The 20,014-nt window shown below is 35.6% G+C and overlaps 1 protein-coding gene across 2 annotated transcripts in view; it reads right to left on the reverse strand.

Moving 5' to 3' along the window:
- The window catches only part of LOC136842108 (spermine oxidase-like), a 41,017-nt gene that overhangs the window by 19,200 nt on the left and 1,803 nt on the right, over positions 1-20,014 (reverse strand). The window contains exon 2 of one of the 2 annotated variants that reach the window (XM_067109486.1): positions 2,373-2,418. In XM_067109486.1, the coding sequence (XP_066965587.1) occupies positions 2,373-2,418 (46 nt within the window). Of the gene's footprint in view, positions 1-2,372; positions 2,422-20,014 lie in introns of both variants that reach the window. The other variant, XM_067109485.1, reaches the window with a different exon arrangement.

Here is a 20,014-nt window from a genome sequence, read left to right on the forward strand (position 1 = left end):
AACTCAGATATTCTTTCCGGCTCATCGTAGCGACGAACGTCATTGAATAGCAAAGACGTGTGACTTCCGGTTTTCTCGAAAGCGTAAGATTTTGCACACGCTCCATAGTTGTTTCATTTCGTAGGAAAAACCAATGGCGTAACTAGCGCTAGTGTCGCCCGGGGCGGACTCTGAAATGCCGCCTCATTCCCGTGCTAAAAAGTACTAAAGTGGTGAAAATTACATCTCATTTTAAGCCTTAACATATCAATCGTTTATTTCATTTTATAAAGTTAAAACAAAAACGACACATCAGATTTACAACAGAACCCTACGAGCTTCGTTAGAAGCGAATTCGCTAATAACAACATCAAAGTCCAACTGATTAGTAACATCAAGCTCTCTTGACAATACCGCAGGCTTTAATAATCTGAGCTGATTAGTTTTAATTGAGATAAGCTTCTCTTACAACTGGCAGGAGGAGAAAGAAACCAGGGTTGTCGTTATCAAAAATCGCTCATTGTCAACAGCAGAGTCGATAAATAACTGTTCAGTGTTCCGATCAGACGAAATATGCTAGAAAATCTAGAATTATGGCAGACCAGACCTGCTCACAAGATGCTAGAATGGCCCCCCTCGCCCCCCGACAATGCCGCCCGGGGCGGACATCTCCCCCCTCCTTAGTTACGCCACTAGGAGAAACCCCCGAGTCTTGGAGTGACATATGACTACAAACTGATATGCAATGAAGCATATCATACAACGATTTTGTCTGAATATGTTGCACCTCGGGAGTTATGTGTAACCGGTTTTTGACAATTTTGCTGTTTGTAGGCTAACCGCTGCTTTCAAGCATGTCTGCCATGTCTATTGTGGTCAAGTAACCAGGAGACAACGGGGTTCTTTCCCACCCAATTTCATGAACCGCTTATGAAGAAACGCGATTCGAATAATAATAATAAGAAGAAGAAGGAGAAGGAACGGGTAAATATCACTGAAGAGTATTAACAACAAAAGAATATTTTTGAATTGCTGAAGCATCTCTGATAATTCCATACAGTTTTTACGAATATTTTGTCTCAGGAACTTTCTTCCATGTTTTGGCAAACTCCATGCTCTAATTTCTTCTGGCCTGGCCTCTTTCTCTCTCTCTCTTTGTGTAGCTCGTATAAAAGAGAGGCGGAGGAGTGGTTATTCTAGATACAATATATTTCAACTCAAGGGAGAAAAAAATCAATTCATTAAATGAATTTCTTTTACCATAGTTTATTTATTTATATTTTTTGTTCTTGCGTGTATGTGTGTGTATTAGATAGTTTCTAAGTTACTGGAGGTCAAAGTCCTCAAAAGATTAAGAATAAAGTTAAGGATAACATGAGCAGTGTCATGCAATTCCACCTTCTGTGCAGAGTTATAAGATTAGTATTGAAGACGGAAATCAAACACGGACAGGGGAAGTTTATAAGAGAGTGATGATCGTATAATAATCAAAGTAGCTCTTCTGTGTCAGTACAGTATGTATTCACTTTAAAGTAAAAATGTCAATATATAGATAAAGAAGCACCAGAAAACCACAGTTAATCCACCGATAAAGAGAGAGAGAGAGAGAGAGAGAGAGAGAGAGAGAGAGAGAGAGAGAGAGAGAGAGAGAGAGAGGAAATTCATAGGGTAACGTGAGAGTAAACTACTGAAGCAGCTCAAGAAAGAGAGATTCATGACAAAGTCGACCATATGAAAGTATTAATGATGGACGTAAGAATAGATTTAATGAATGCCGGTGACCATTTATGATTTCATTCACTTGACTGAACCATTTGGTGTTCTCATTCTCAAATCCAGAAGGCCTCACTTTACAAATCGAATTCTAGAAGTATGAAAGAAAAACTTATGGTGTGATCTAACATGCTTTCAGCTTTCCGGGTTTATCATCATAACAAGAATTTTCTTTTTGTATTGCCATATTCGCTTTTTTTCTTTAATCATAGCTTTTAAATTCTATACTATTTTTCCTTACTTTAGTAGAAGAAAAGATGATTATATTCGTAGAAAGAAAAAAAAAAGAGGAGTACATGACACGAAAACTGTCAAGAGAGCAGCTGGCTATGAAATATTGTTAAAAATATCTAATTAGGGCTATTAATATGCAGATACATATGGAGGCCAGTAAATCGTTTGGTAATTAATGACCACATCTATATTAACTTCAGTTATGAATCGAACATAACATCCTGTTCGTTTACTAATTAGTTCTCTCTTGCTGCAAAAAGTACTAAGCAGTTACAGAAAAACTGTTTAGGAGATTACCCTGAATAAGCTGACACTTTTTGAATTTATTCTTACCGTACTGGATGATAAGCAAAAAACAAAAAATAATAAATTGTACTGTAACTTACCAAGTATCATAGTCACCTGAAATGCCATCACATACGTGGGTTTCTCCTGCTGAAAGGAAAAAAGCATAATTTTCTTTTAGAAGGCACAAAGGGATGCAATCTCTGTCTGCATTAGAAGGTCTTAGAAAAGTAGTGGATAGAAAAGCTGTGGTCATCACCTAAAGGATATTGGAAATGATAAGAAACACCCAAGTTTCCAGGAAATGAATCCTTCACAGTTTGAAGTGAGCACAAATGGACACATTTTTCTGGTTTCAGAGCCTGTCGTTTATTCAAAGGTAACTGGGACATCAAACAAACAAATATTAGGTTCAACACATCGCCGCTGGACGCACCTGATGGCGTCCTGGGTCAAACCTCCGGCAAGGTAAAGTTAGCAAGGGTAGCCATGATAGGTAAAGTTAGTTGGGCAGGAGAAAGGAGGCTACAGGTTGTGTTCCCATCAAATGTTGGGAGTCCGTATCGTCATTTCCTATAAATTCAGACTTTCTAAAGATTTGATTGATCAGTACTGGTCTACCCAAATACTTGCTTAATGCTGTATCAAGACTTTTTTTTTTTTTTTAGTTCTTTTCTTTCTTCACTAACATATTTGTTTATGGCTGACTCGCATGATGTTTTGACAAAGCAAGAGGATAAAAATAGCTGAAGAATGACTCCGAAAGAACGAAGAGTGCGCAAGAAAAGAGACAGAGGGAGTTCTGATGAGAGTGTGGAATCAGAAGTAGTCTCAGTACAAGGAAAAGACGAAGAGGAAGAGCACTTACCTTCACTTTGTGGTATCTAACAGCAGACAAAAAGCAATCAAGAACGAGTCTCTGGAGAAAGCGTTATAAGCAGTTGTCTTTGAAACGTATCAAGAAGTATGTGTGGTTCAAAGGATAATTACGGTAGAAGAGTATGCGGTAAAAGGAATGAATATTGAGAAAATAGAGAAAATGTTTGTAAGTTGAAGAGTAAAAAAGCTGAGCAGAATGGGAAATAGCATTCAAGAAATGCGAGAACTACATTAAAAATGTTAATAACGCAGCAGTATAAAATGGCGCTGGCTGAAGTGACGAATAATATTCCGGGAGACTATAAAATCAAATTTCAGTTACAGATAATTTATCGAAGGATTTTCAAACACGACTGCAAACTTTTAGGTTGAATGGAAACTATGAGCAGAGTCCACCGTTCTTTGCAGCTAAGCCCCGCCCACTGCACGCCAGTGATTGGCTAGCTCTCGAGGGGCGAATGACGTCACACTAGTTAACAGTCCAAATGATCACCAGTACGGATTTGACTCTATTCGGTCATGTTGAGTGTCGTGCGTGAATGATGACACCACAGATTTGAGTTCCCGGAGTTTTGAAGTGTGCAATTAATATATCCGATAAAAGATATTTTAAGTTATACAGTATATCATTAGGAAGATCTTGGATCATTTAGTCTGCGCATCTTTTTTTTTTTTTATCATGCGGAGCCTAAATACACAAGCATCTTGCTTTTTTTTTTTTTAAATTGGTGTTGGCCTAAATAAGCGATCCCACATAGACCACATTAATTGAAATGAAGCAAATACTTATGCAGCCATGTCAAATGTTAATATCATTAGGCCTACACGTCAATTTCTTATATTTTGAGGCAATGACAGGTCATAGGACTACACATCACATTCTTACATTTTGATGCAATGACAGGTCATAGACCTACACGTCAATTCCTTATACATTGAGGCAATGACAGGTCATAGGACTACACATTATCGCAAATAGTTTTCTTCCCGTATCTGTTGGAAATAGAGCAACTTTTAATTAATATAGTAGTTTCAACTCCACGATAAACAATGTATAATATAAAGTGGAATGTACACGTATAAGCAAGTGCACATGCACATAGGCTACATGGCCATAGTAATCGTAACGCCACTTATACCACAGAGAATAAAAGTAAAACTTATGGACACGTAGCCGATGGCACACACACATCAATCATGGGACTGTCTCAGCCTTACACACAACTATCAAACTGCTGTCAATGAAATATATTGAAGAAATATTTACAAAAGGGATAACAAATAATATATTACTGTGATAGTGAATATAAGGCTGCTGTAGCATTTCTACGAGAATGAAGGATATGGTAGGAAGGCGTCATAAGACACGTAACGAAATAAGAAAAAATAAATGATAACTGAAAAAGTTATGTATGAGATGATCCAAACCAGTCTGCGGGTAGCCCATGAGATTCATTTGCTTTAGGGGGCATTCTCGTAGATAACCCTGTTGGACAAAAGGATACATGAGCCAGTAAATATTCTCTCTCTCTGTTGTTAGGAGAATATTTAGCATAGACTGTATTCATAAAGATCCCCATTACTTTTAATTAAAACATATGACTAAATTTCAATTGACAAGAGTAGGCAGATAATTCTTTACAGCAGTATTTTATGAATAGGTCTATGTTTATTCTGCAATGTTAGGTCACCATATGAAAAGTTTCCGAAGGCAAAACTACAAGCACCATAACAACAAAAACAAAAATAAGAATAACCACAATAAAACGACTGAGTATAAGATGGGCCTATAATCCAAACACCATAAGCTGCGTAAACCGACAAAAAGACATAGGGCATCATAGGTCTATACGTAAGTCCATTTTTATGATCCTGTTATTTCGAAAGAAGATAATGTCCTTAGGAAAATTTTCAGCAAATTATATCCAATACGACTCGTACAGCCTATTATTCTGTAACTTTAAGTTAAACATAGGCATATTCTGGTTTTTTAGGATGCCGTCACTGCTTGTCATCCTTCCGAATGTGTAAACGATTGCAATGAAATGGATTTTATGACTGTTAAAAAGTTGTAAAATTTCATAAAATCAATATGAAATATCAGTCTGCATAGCTCTGAGAGTCTTTGTGTTTAAGTTTAGAATGGTGAACACGCTTGACAATATCAGACGGTAATTATCATTGTCCAGTGATTCAAGTGCACCGATTCGAATGCAGACATTCCTTGTGTCACCTTCGCATTCAGGTGAACCTCATTTACGAAACACAACACTGCAGCATCGCGGAACACTCCTGACTTCGTTTATATTTTCCTTTTTTTTTTTACCACCTTTATTGAGATGCGTATTACAATTTTATTTCAGGGGATAAAATAACGTTTCCTTTTGATAATCTGCAGAACGTATTTTAGTTCGGTACAACAACCATTGCAATATTAATGAACATGAAAAGAGCCACAGATTAACCGACTTTTCGAAACTATTGCCAACCAATTAGCTTTGAGGGATGGTCATGACGTAAGCAGTGGGCGGGGCTTAACTGCAAAGAGCGCTGGACTGGACTTGGCTATACAGTAATAGGTTTCACGGATTATAACTTGCCGTGTGTGTGCTTGTGTATTTATGTTCATATACTCCTGTATGTGCGTGTGTACGGCAAATCATGATCAATTAGACCTATTATTTTCTATTCAACCTAATATATATATATATATATATATATATATATATATATATATATATATATATATATATATATATATGTGTGTGTGTGTGTGTGTGTGTGTACCTACATATATATGTGTGCCCATTTCTCAATCAATCTATTTTTTCTATCTATGTTTACCATTTACCATGACCGTAATTTCCTCCAACGGTACGTAAGCAAAGGACCACTGTGAAATTCTGCCATTCATATCTTCCCTTTGATTTATCTTCGTCTGATCTCCATTCCTTTCCACCTTCCCATCTCTTAGCTTTCACTCAATAGGTCTGGGTTATCCAACCCTTTTGGTGCCCATAGAGGTCCAGCTGACACTATATATCACTTACTATTCACCCAGGGGTTGTGCGAAGAGCACGCCCAAGCCCATCTACGTCTCCCCGTCATCAACCCATCTACACTACATATGGAACTTCCGTAATTTCCCTTAAAGTATCATTTCTAACTTTGTCCTGCCATCTGACTCCCAATGCTTAAAGTTTTTCGGTCTAATCGACAAATCATGTTGATTAGTCTCATTGGCATATCACGATGCATGCCCATATAGTAATGCATACTGTAATAGACCCACGCACACCTTTGCAGTTTCAGTCAGAACATTTTCCATTTGCCCTTTTTGGTGTTTCAGTAAATTCTTACTTTACAAAACCCATATTAGATGTCCCTGTTTCTAAATATTTGAAAGATTCGTTTCCCCTCCATCTGATGTTATTTTGCCCTTCATGCAGGCTTTGTCCTCCATTACGCATGTTTTTCTCAGATGTATGCCGCTGAGGAAACTTTGTAAAACTTTCCCCTCCGTCTCCGCCCAGTGTGTTCATGATGAAATCTATGAGAAGGGAAACAATCCGCACCATTACTTTCTCATAATCAACAAAAGCCATGAAAAAAGGATTTTCAAATTCTATACGCTGTTGCGCAATATGACTGAGCACAAATTCTTCTCCAATTATTTTCATTACAAACAACGCAAGCGCAGTGCTTCTGTAGTTACCACATTTAGTCAGGTCACGTTTCTTCGGTACCTTTGCTATGATTTCCAATTCCCAATCATCTGGCTTAGTTTCCTCATTCCCTATTCTGCAAAGTCTATTTCCTTAATCCATAAGGAAGTCTGGTCGTTTCATGACCTTTGGAAAGTCTCGGTTGCGATGGAAGCTTTTCAGCCAAGTTACCTCTCTGTGTTCACTGAGAGGGGAAGTGGCTTTCCCAAGCGACTGTGTTAAGTATTAACGATCTGCAGTGAATTGTTAAACGATGGTACTTTAAAGAACTTGTACAAATGTATTTTCACTGTCTCTCTAAAGTGTTTTTGTGCTATTTTAGGACGGCAGCTGGTGGTGTGTGTCCTTACACTTGCTCTGAAATCCCATTCGTCTTTGCGAATCTGGAGGATCTCAAGGAGTCGCGATTAACTGACGTCCCCGAAGTTTAACTCGAATTTCTGCCGTTGTTGCTGGACAGTCACTGAAAGATCACTATGCTATGAACCGCTGTGTTGTGGGCAGTTCAGTGAACAACAGCGACTATTTGTTAGTTATATTTTTTAATAGGAGCTTTAACTTTTATCTGTATTGAAAATTACTGTTTCCCTGTCTTACTTTTAATAATCTGTTTGTACTGTTGTTGGTGATACTTTCTTTTCGTCAGGTTTGAGGTGCTAGGTCGGATTTTTTTTTCGCTCTGCGTTTGATGCAGTGCTTATTTCTTTGTCTCGGTTTGAGGATTTCATTTTTTTACATAGGATTTTCTAGTTTGATTTTGGCTATTTCTCTCCTGATGTCTTATATGAGGTGACAGTACTTTGTATATAAAAGAATGGCCAATATGAAAACGTGATTAGAAGTACCTGCGAGGACTGTGTGGCAAAATCTATAACAATCATAACCTGATATCATCCTCGCTTAAGTTTCTTTATTACTGATTCCACTTCAAACAAGTAAAAAATGCGTCGAAGTTGAGTTTTCTGTACAGCGACAACAGCCTACTGTATAATTAAGGACACCGGAAATAAATCTATCTTTCGGTGGTCTCGGTATAATGCTTTATGAGCCGCGGCCCATGAAATTTTAACCATGGCCCGGTGCTGGCCTATCTTATATTGTTGCCAGAAGCACGATTATGGCTAACTTTAACCTTAAATAAAATAAAAACTACTGAGGCTAGAGGGCTGCGATTTACTAAGTTTGATGGTTTGAGGGTGGATGATCAACATACCAATTTGCAGGCCTCTATCCTCAGTAATTTTTAAGATGTGAGGGCGGACAGAAAAGTGCGGACGGACAGACGAAGCCGGCACAATAGTTTTCTTTTACAGAAAACTAAAACTGGCAGTTCATGGGTGAGCACATTCAAATCTTCTTTCGCTTCTGGTATATCATGCAGTCAACTCCACGAGGAGTGTTGCACCCTGCTGCATTGTCTTTACGCTTCTTTTGATGTTATCGGCCACTACTCCTTTGACAGGTATTTTCCTCTCTTTCTTTCTCTCATGGATATTTTTTTTATCAATAATTCTGTTGGCTACCCTAACACCAATACCATTTCCTGAATATATGGCTTCGTCAATATCAACCGCTTGTTCGACCAAATATTCCCTATTATCTCCTTTTGGTCTTCATTCATCTTCGCAATCTAAACTTGAGTACTTCTTACTTAACTTTATTCTGCACTCTTCATGTCTTCCCTGAAACTTGTCTGCCAGTACCTTTTGCATACAAGTCTCATCCAATATCCAAGGTTTCCATCTTTTTACCCCAATATCACAGAACCTCTTTTGCGGCAAACTGATATGCATTCTTGGTGACAAATCAGTCCCCATTAATTGTCTGCCCTTTCTCTGATATGGTTTCTAGAACTGCAAATCCGTTCTGATATGCACTTGTAAAATCCTATGTTCATCTTCAAGAAACTTAACTAGATTACACATAGTTATTCTATCAGTTTTTTGCTGGGTGATTTCGAGTTTCAGATTTATTGTGGCAATATGATGGTGATCACTACCGGCGTCTCGTTCCCACAGTTCTTAACATTCTTGTGTTTTTTTTGTCTGTGTGACCTATTTGCAGATATCTAAGTGTATTTGTGGATGTCCTTCTGTTGGGAAAGAGCATCTGTAATTGCCATATTGTTCTTAATAGAATAAGTAATATAATGAAACATATTTTTTCTTTTTTTTATGAGTCTTCTTCGTCCATTAAATCTACTGATCCAGCCAACTATTGAATTCATATCACCAGCATATATAGAATTTTATATATGACATTATGGAGATCTGTATGAAATTCATCTTTCTATTTTCAGAGTTCACTTAGTGGGAAATAGCACGCTATAATATACTATACTTCTTTACGTCTTTATATAAATGTATTCATGTATACTATTCACACACACACACACACACACACACACACACATATATATATATATATATATATATATATATATGATTTCATTTTTATCACATCACCGCGATGTGATAAAAAGTCATAATATGTTGCGTGCGACAAACGCACTACACGGTCAACATGGCAGAGGTGGGTGGATATCGTCTCTAAATACAAACTCCTGAGTTCGACGGGATTTGTAGATGGGAGCCGATTCCACTTATACCTCACTTGTGCCCGTGTGGATTAAGGCGTCCACTGTAGTCCTTAGTTCTTGTCCTTCGTTGGTTCGAGCCCACGGGACGACGAACTTATTATCAACTAAACAAAAATTCCCTTCGGTAACACATATGAAAATATATTACTTCCGAGGTAGAGCGAATTGGATATTAAAGGACGTTTGTATTATATATAAATGTATTCATATATATATATGTATATATATATATATATATATATATATATATATATATATATATATATATATATATATATATATATATATATATATATATATATATAAAAAAAAATCACAGTAGATGCACGTGACTTCAGTGTATGAGCAAATCCCACAGGAAAATGACAGGCAGCAGAAGTTCAGTACGAAGCGCTTTCACGTTTATTAACGCATCATCTGGGCACAAATGAGACAGATGAAAAGAAGGTTACAAAGTTAACAAAAAGAACAAGAATACCAGGTGGTCAATTGCCAAAGGGTAATAAACAGAAAGATAATCCAGGATAATCCGGGATCAAGTAGTCAAAACTAAAACCATAGACCTATAGGCTACTTGTTCTTTGCTTTTACAGCCTACAGTCAGTAATATAGTAACAAGCAACACATACATTGGACAGTTATACAGTATACTGTATACACTGCATAAAACCAGTGGGGTCGCGGTTATGGCTGGAGGAGCATGATGGGGGTCAACTGCTAAAAAGGCTGGGAACCACTGTACTGTATTAACTGGAGTGAAGCAAGATCTTCCGTCCCGTGCAACGACACAGTTAAAAGGAATATCACTGAATCTTGTTTTATCAAGTCAAATAATGTAAGTGTTCTAAATTTAAGTCTTAGTTTGTTTAAACTTGATGCCTTCATAATTAAAAAAGTTGTTGATAAATATAAACAAAGTTAGTATTCAGTTTTGTACATGTTTCTGCAATTTGAGTGGGTAAGATTCCGTATCTCTTATGGTTACTGTAAGTATATGGTTTTAGTTTGTGACCGCGTGATCCCGGATTTTCCTGGATTACCCTTTTGTTTATTACCCCTTGGCAATTGACCATCTGGTATTTAATTTTATACATGTTTGTGGATTTCGTATGGCTAATCTTTTGTAGCTAGGTCTGTGGTTTTAGTTTGTGACTACTGATCCCGGATTATCCTGGATTATCTTTCTGTTTATTACCCTTTGAAAATTGACCATCTGGTATTCTTGTTCTTTTTGTTAACTTTGTAACCTTCTTTCATCTGTGTCTCATTTTTACCCAGACGATGCGTTAATAAACGTGAAAGCGCTTGGTACTGAACTTCTGCCTGCCATTTTCCTGTGGATTTGATTTGCTATATATATATATATATATATATATATATATATATATATATATATATATATATATATATATATATAAATTAATATTATTTATATATAGATATATACTATAAAACCCAACAAGGCTTCCTAAAAAGTCCCATGGAAATAGTTAACACAAGAAGGCATATAATTAGATTGACGATCCCAACCCCGGTTGATGGTAAATACGTTGAGAAAGCAATTGATCCGAATAATTATAAAAAATTTGCAGGTAAGGAACAACTACTTTTTTGGAATTAGAGACACTGTTTAAACTTAGCGTAAAATATGTCCCAGAATTCAAATTTTTCATGAGACTTTAATACTGTTATTCGGTAGCAATATGAATATGTCACTTTATCTAGCGTTCAAGACATCTTAGTCCCCATTGGTCTGTACCCCTGAATATTTCATATTCCCAGTTTGATGAATGATGGAAGATTCCAGAACCTTTTGTAAGGCCAACTACTTCAAAAAGGCCCAACTGCGAAAGCAAACACCAGTGCTAAAACGGACCATGGCTGCGACGATGGTATATTTGTACACAAAGTAGCCAAAACTATATGTCGTTTTATGGGTAATAATACTTTACACCGAAGACAAAACCAAAAAAAAAAAAAAAAAAAATGTATGGGACATAAATGGCAATTTTCGACCGTATAGAGTCCCGAATCTTATTGGCTCCCCTAAACTTTTCAGCAGTCTTTTCGAAGGCTGTCTCCCCAGAATATGTTCCTAGACTTATGGAGACGTGGTTAGCCTGAACTTGCCTTTTATAGGACGCCATGCGTTGTCACCAATGTCCTACACGTGTACCAGAATCCCCAAACACTCGGTGCCATCTCGGATTGGTTGCTGATTATTCACTTATCATTATGCAATCGGTCTATCAATCTCCATGATATAAATTTTATCACAGTTATTGTACATTTTCTAAACACCGGAATCAGCATCCATTTTCAAATTTAAATATGCACACACTAACCACCGATTTTTGGGGGATATTGAAAATTAAAGAGATTCGAAGTATTCAGCTACTTTTTTTGTGTTTTCAACAGAGGTGAGTTTTAGTTTGCTTCTAAAGTCCATTTGTTTCATATCTGAGGAGCTTTTGTAGTATATTTTTATGATTTTGTTGGTAGCTTCCACCGTTATATATGCTGGATAGAGTAGCTGAGTCAGATAATGACCTATTTGTGTCTCAGTCTTTCTCTAGCAACCCATATGAGCATATCCTTGGTGCTGTTAGAAATAGATTGCACTCATCCATGGTCCTCCCTGGCACATCATGGTGGCTTAGGAAGTGTCTCGTGTTAAGAATGCCTAGGAAGAGCAATTTGACATCTTTTTCCCATCCGGTTTTCAATTTAATAGCTGGAAATAATATATTCAGTCTACTGAAGAAAACGTCGGCAGCTCTCCCAGAACGTGAATATATCATCAACATCACCTTTGCCATGTCATACTTCGAGGCATAATGGAAGGCAAAATTTCCTTTCGAAATATACTGTGGCAGAACCTCTGCTTATAAAAGTTACATTTAAAAGTGGAACGTAGTTTGTTACGCAGAGGTTACCTGGCTTTGCGGTGCCTAGACCGTGTTTTATCAAGGCCGATGGGGACATGATCTGCGTAAGAATGAGAAGTCAGATGTTATCTAGCAAGTGTTCAAAATATTAAATCATTAGATGCAATCTGCGTATTTTATTTGGAACTATGAAAAGGTACCTAGGAAAAGTGATGCATACAGAAGATTCTGGAATCTGCCATCTTTAATCAAACTAAGAATAGGAATGATTCAGGGGTGCTAACCATCAGGGGCTAAGAAATTTAATCACCATCTCTGATCCCGCCGAAAGTCGTTATTCCTCATTTGCACATTGTATATAATCATCTGAGTCACCTCCCGCATTAGCAAATGTTCAGGGTGGAAGCAGTGGCAAAACGAAATATATGATCTTTGGTGTTATTCTATCTTTATGGGCCTTTAACTTCACAGACACTTATGTGTGTGTGTGTGTGTGTATATATATATATATATATATATATATATATATATATATATATATATATATATATACAGTATATATATATTAAAAGGACTACAAAACATATTTACTTGGCAAAACCACATATTTCGACTGACAATACCTTAACCCTAATCACTGGAGAATGTGAACAATAAGAGCCAAGAGTTGATAAGGAGCATGCAAGCGTGCAATAACGACGTTGGTGGGACTGAAAACGGCTGTTGTCCTTCAAAGAAACGGAGTCCATCCGTCTTGTTTCACTCCTTGTCAGCTCCCACGTAGGTCGATTCTGGTGGCTGTGTCCGCTGGAATACTTGCATATGAATGAGTATCAAATATTAACTCGTCCGTGAAATTCGATATGCAGTGCCCTCCAGCATATTTCAGCTGTATACATTCATTATATTCTATTTTTTTTTTTTCTTGAATCTGGCGGAAATGCCCTTGAGAGGGGCGGTAACTTGACGGTGATTGGTTGAATGTGACGTGATCGAAGAGCATTATTTCATGTAAGAACTTGATAATTCGGATGAAAGCCTTTTTGTTAACATACTTTTTTTTCTAAAACATATTTTATGTCTGTTAATAATGTTATAGGGTCAAGAGATTATGAAAAAATGTTCCAAAATTAAATAGCATGGTTGCCGAAATCAACGTCATGAAATGTGTTTCGCATACAAAGTTTTTCGTGCAGAACTTTTATTTGTTTTTATTTATATTTTACGCATATTGGAACAAATCACACTAAATGTTAGTTTATTGGTTAATTATCAACATTTCATAAAGACTAGATTCTAATTATAAGGCGGAATTGATAAAATTTACCTTATGAGAAATGTTAAAGGGAGGTAAACGACAAGCCACCTACCGTATATCTTATGGCATCAGAACAGTAGTTAGTTTCTTGGTAAGGGGCTTTACAAAACACAGCAAGCATTTGGTAACTGTTATATTATTCAGGATGCCTTTTTGGGGTTATATCTGCAATTCAATAGATCCGTGGCTCTTTTTACTGGTGCGTTAACTAAATGCCCATATTTTTTCATAATTCTTCTTGATGTTTGATAACCAGATGGAATAATTAAGCATAGCACAAACATCTACAACACAGGCCTATGCTGAACGGCCTTTTGCATACAAACAAATTATATTTTAGAAAAAAAGGCGAAGCATTACTTTAACACAGAATTACATAAAATACCCTCAGAAATAAACTTGTCAGTTTGGAAAACATGCTAGGCTAGGTTACCGCACTCGCCATAACAACGTTAACCACGTAGACTACACACAAACAACACACGAGCGCATGTATATATATATATATATATATATATATATATATATATATATATATATGTGTGTGTGTGTGTGTGTGCGACGGTATTTTCAGTAAATATGGCAATAGCACAGTGGTCTAGGCCTAACACGTTCCCCAAACCGAAAATTGTTTTGCTCCATCCGAGTCATTTATATTGATAGTGTGCTTGGTACTGAAAAATGCACGTAAATGCTGCCGTTAAGGAAAGCTGGTTCCCAGCCATGACAGAAACAGTTCTCTCCATATGACAGTACCAAGAGACATTTCATCAGTATCAGGAAATAAAAAAAAAAAAGAGGATAATGGGTGTCGGCAAAATCTTCTGTAGAGACGTTGCCAACAAAACCTACTATCTAGTCAGTTTAAAGATCAGTGGAAATCGCAAGCAAGTGTAATGATTTACGTGTCGATTAATCAGTGACGTGGAAGGCTTATGCGATGGTTCTGATTTGAAATGACATTATAATTTCCTTTATTAAATGTCCTTTTTGTTGGGACAATGTAGAAACATTGCACGCTCGCCACTCATTTAGAATTCTGAAATTCTAAGAAATTTGCCTTAGTAACCAATGAAACACGGTTTTTGGAGAGGACGCCCTTTATCAAAGCCATCCAGATAAAGTGAGCGTTGGAAATTGCAGGGAAGAGGTTCCCCTACGATTTGAAATGTAACATATCTTATGTTCAATACCGGATACTTGTCCAGCGGGAAGACTCGACCCTCTGCAGTTATTAAAATCGATGTAACATGTTTTAAAAATACCGCGGCGGTTCCCAGACGTCTTCACCCAAGACCACACCATTTCCATGAAGCCGAAGTTTCACGTATTCAGTCGGTCGTGATTGCACTAATGGCGACAGAAGAATTAATTTGGGAGGAGTTTCGTTTGCTTTATCCCGTTCCACTCAAAAAATAACATTATGTTAAAAAAAAAGCATTGGGAAGATATAAGCAATCAACTGCTTTGATGGTAAGTTAAAATAGTGTGTGTGCTTTTTTAGTGTTACATCATATATATATATATATATATATATTGGGACTATATTGTATATATATTCTTCCATTTTCTTGATATTATATATTGTTTCTACGTTGCTAATATAATTCAGTGTATGTAATTCATCCATAATATAACCAGTCTGTATATCATTTGCTATATATATATCTATTCACAGTATATAGAAAAGACAATCCGTTTTTTTTTCCATCCATGGTTTCAAAAGATAACCAGACAAAATCTAAAAGATGAAGTCAGGGATATTTCAAATGAAAAATTTCAAATGTTTTAACAATGATATTTCATTTCAAAACTAGTTAATTCTGTAAAGTATAATAAGGGACAATGATTTTTATGAACTTTATGTCATATTTGCCTCAATTATATTTTCTTTATAAATTTTTTTGCCATGGAACTCTTCCAACTCCAGTGAAATAATTCGAGAAGGCTCCCCTGAAATAAAAGGTACTGTTTAGTAGCCAACCTTTTGAGAGATGGATTGCCTATACTGTAGTTCGTCGTTTGTTTTGTGAGCCTGACTTCTATTATTTATATGCCAAAGAATCAAAATATCGTTGAAATCATTTGTAAATATTCATAAAATTTGTCTTCGTATAAACATTGCTTTAATAAAATTTTTTCAGATCCTTCCCTTCTCTGTTTAAAATCTAAATCCACACTTTTTTTATAAAATATCGTCATTTAGCATCACTTTTCGATTAAAAGCAATTTCCCCCCAAACGCGATAATGACGTGATGTCAGTGAAGGATAGTTCCACTGCTGAGAGTGATGCGTGGGAGGGAGGGTGGTGTTTTTGATGTGGCCATTGTCTCAAGACGCTGCTCTCCGAAAGAAGTCGTGCCTCTTCCTCAACGCTTGCCGCGTCCGGTGTGGCCTTACCACCTTAGAAGCCAAGCGTCGTCGCTCGCCACTCATTTTCTAGCCACTCTATAAACTACAAAGGGATTCAGAGCCAATGAAACACGGTTTTTCGACTACACTTTTTTATCAAAGCATCAGATAAAGTGAAAGTTGGCAAATGTATATTTCATAACCCTACTTAATTTTTGGACTTGTATTATTTGGTAAAGCTCTGTTCAATAGTTCTGATACTTGTCTATATAAATGATTACCTATCACACTATAGTAAATCTTGAGCCATCAAAATCGCAGGTAAAGGTTTTGAACACAATAGTGACGTTTACCTATGACGTCAAATGCAGTCTTGCAGCCACCGTGAAGAAAAGTTAACATACCAGGAAAACGTCTCTTCACTGTATCAGGATTTTTTGATCGTCCCCTCGATTGTTTTATCATTCTCAATAATAATAAAAATAATAATAATAATAATTATTATTATTATTATTGAAAGAGAAACCCACAAGATTCTTGTGTATAACTTGACTGGTAAATATTTACATATTACTTTGATCTCATTAAAAGATCAGGTCCTAACTCATGTGACCCTTTTTCAAGAGATGAGGTGGTCAGGCTGGTTCAAGGCCCAGCAATCTTCTGGAACTTCTTCTCCAATGCTGTCATTTATGATGGCTGTCCTGGTTTCCATTCTCTTGAGAGTTGTTAATCTTTCCTGTCAGACTGATATCCTGATCTGATGGTCAGTGGTATTAAATTACCTGTCTTTAAAGGTATGTGAGTGAGTCACCATCAAACTGTTGGGCAATGCCTAACCTCCAGGTCAGAAATCCGTTGATCTTAGCTTCTTTTAATATTAAAGATCGGCTTATGGGATCTTCTGAGACTGTAAATCCTTTGTTTCCTTCTATCACTTTAATCTGTCTGATGAGTGCCCCTTCCACTGCCCTCCTATGACTGATGTTATTGTTTCACAATATATGCTAGCTCTGTTTTTCAAATCCATCCTATGGTCCTTTTCCCAACAATGCCTAGCAAAAGCACTCCCCTGTGAGTTGAAATGTACTGCCCTCCTGTGTTCTTGGATTCTAGCCCTTGACCCTACCTGTTTCACCCATGTTTGTCTCCACAATTGTTGCAATTAATTATAGTACTCAAGACATCATCTGCATTACTATCTGTCCTTCAATTTATGTTTACATACTTTGTTTTTAAGTCAGGTGTTGTCAAGTAACACAAATTTGTATTTAATTTCTTTCATTTTTATGTAATTTGTTTCATTTTGTGATTATGACTCCATTTCTTGTTTTCTGAATTCCAAACCCTAAGACTGAACAACCACCAGCTGCTGCTGAGCGCCCTTTTTTCCTGAACCATTTTGCAACAAAGGGCAATTCCATCAAATGATTTTATCAATGTTTTATTTCTTTAAACGATCTTAAAGGTTCTTTCTCATTGCAAAACCAACAATGTTTCAAACACCCTTTTTATATCATGACTGAAATCGTAGTCATGAGTTTGCCGTGTGGGGCTTTCTAAAACTTGTGGGGGACCATATCCATATCCTCATTTGTTCAAGAACGTAAAAATAATCAAAATCTTAATGTAGAAAGCTTGACCTAAACTTGTAACACTGTTTCCTAGAGTCATGAACCTTGTGTTCTAAAGCCACCACTTAGACCAAAAACCAGCAAAAAAGATAGCCTGAAGAAAAAATTACATTGATAAAAGCTTTGATAAACAATCAATGTAACAAATCAGAAAAAGCCTGCTGTTAACAAAGACTAATGAATTTTCCTAGAAAATGTGGATTTGCCACCTACTTTAAACAAGAAAATAGTTTCCTCTATTATTTGTGGTAAACAATAATAAAAATGTAAGAAATTAAATACAAATTTCGACACAGGACAAAGGATTTATTTGTAGCCATTTGGCAACCTTTCTTCCTGGATGTCAGATTCCTCTGGCTGGGAGGATCAAAAAATTTCAATGAACATTGCCAGCAAAACCTTATCTAGTCACGTTTAGAGATCAGTTTAAATTGCAACAAGCCGTAATGAGAATAGATTAATCAGTAGTGTGGAAGGCTTATGTTGTTGGTTCTGATTTGAAATGACATTATTATTTCCTTTATTACAATGTCCTTTATTATTGATGAATGTACTGAACATTTGGAACTTTGATTAGTTAGAATTCTGGAACTCAGAAATTTGACAGTAACATAGTAAAAATGAGATTTTTTGATTGGCGCTGATTATTTCAGTTATTTTGCTCACCACTGGATTAAAAACTGTGATGGTGTCAGTCGTTTTCCCAGGCTAAGATCGACCATGAGGCTTTAGGATAATTATAGTAATTGATAATCTGCAATTAAAACTTTCTCGACTATTGTGTTGAATTATAACATGTTGCAAAGTATGATATTGATTGAGTGGTGCCCAATGGGCAAAATTCTAGGCATTCGACTGAATAGCATTTAACTGTTGTAGCAAACTTAACAATATTGTGCCTTGATTCAATCACCATGTGTTCCAGAATTCATCCTTTGTTCCCTGATTCAGTTCATATGCTATCAGTTTAAAGTAACTTTTTAGTAGCTGAAGCCTACATCATTTCATTGAGAGGCCAGGGACTGAACACCTCAGTGCATATCCTAGTCTGCAGTTTATGTGATCTGTGATTTTTGTGATTTCTTGTTTACAACTTCATCATTAGTAGATTTTTGTAAATCTAGCAATAGCTTGGATTAACATAAAATCATTCTAAATTTGCATATAATTTTTCATGTTAACATAGTATTATATAGTTTGACAACATAATATATAAAATTCCATGTATAAACTGTCCCTCTTTTTATATTGGCCAATCCAACAAGGATTTAGATGTACGGATTAAGCAGCATAAGTACTCTGTCAAAACTGGACAAACATCCCATGCTATATTCATTCATTTAAGTAAAAACTCCCACAGGATAAATTGGACTGAAAGTTCAGTGATTACCAGATCAAACGATTTCTCTTCAAGAAATATTTTAGAATCTGCTATTATACAGCTCACTTCCAGTTGTAATATTAATCTTAGCCCTGGCATGTATTATTTGGACCCCTGTATAAGCAAAATGTTAAAAAATGACCTAAAAGATAAAATCACTGTATTCGTATGTTTAATATAGATTTCTTTGTTAAAAATTTTCACCTTGCAAAAAAAAATTTTTTTGTTTACCAAAAATGTGAATTATTGAGTTGTGCTTTTTAAAACATTTGTTGGTGGTCACCTTCTTTGTATAATCTTTTAATTGTCCTGTTCCTATTTTTGAACCATTGAGCCTAATCCTTTGTAAAACCTTTTAAATATTAACCGTGTTTTGGTATGTCTGCTAATTCTTTAATTGTGTTGGATTCCAGGTATATATTTTTTCCTTTTGTAATCCCCATCTGTCATTTACACGAGCTTTCTTTGTAAAACTTATTTTTATATTTCTTCAGTCTGCTAAGTAAAGGACTAACATCAAAAGGCCTTGCAGCACTCTGTTGTTTCTCTTTCCTTTGTGGATTTTGTCTTATATATATATATATATATATATATATATATATATATATATATATATATATATATATATATATATACACACATATAGACATATATATATTTATATTATACACATATATATACATACAAATATATATATATATATATATATATATATATATATATATATATATATATATATATATATATATATATATACATATACACATATATATATATATATATTTATATATATACATATATATATACATATAAATATATATATATATATATATATATATATATATAATATATATATATATATATATATATATACATATACTATATATATATATATATATATTCTATATATTTTTGGATGCGCTTGTATCTATATAAATATATAAATATATATATATATATATATAT

Source organism: Macrobrachium rosenbergii, chromosome 9 (genome assembly GCF_040412425.1).
Source record: "Macrobrachium rosenbergii isolate ZJJX-2024 chromosome 9, ASM4041242v1, whole genome shotgun sequence".
In the NCBI taxonomy this organism is placed as follows: Eukaryota; Metazoa; Arthropoda; class Malacostraca; order Decapoda; family Palaemonidae; genus Macrobrachium; species Macrobrachium rosenbergii.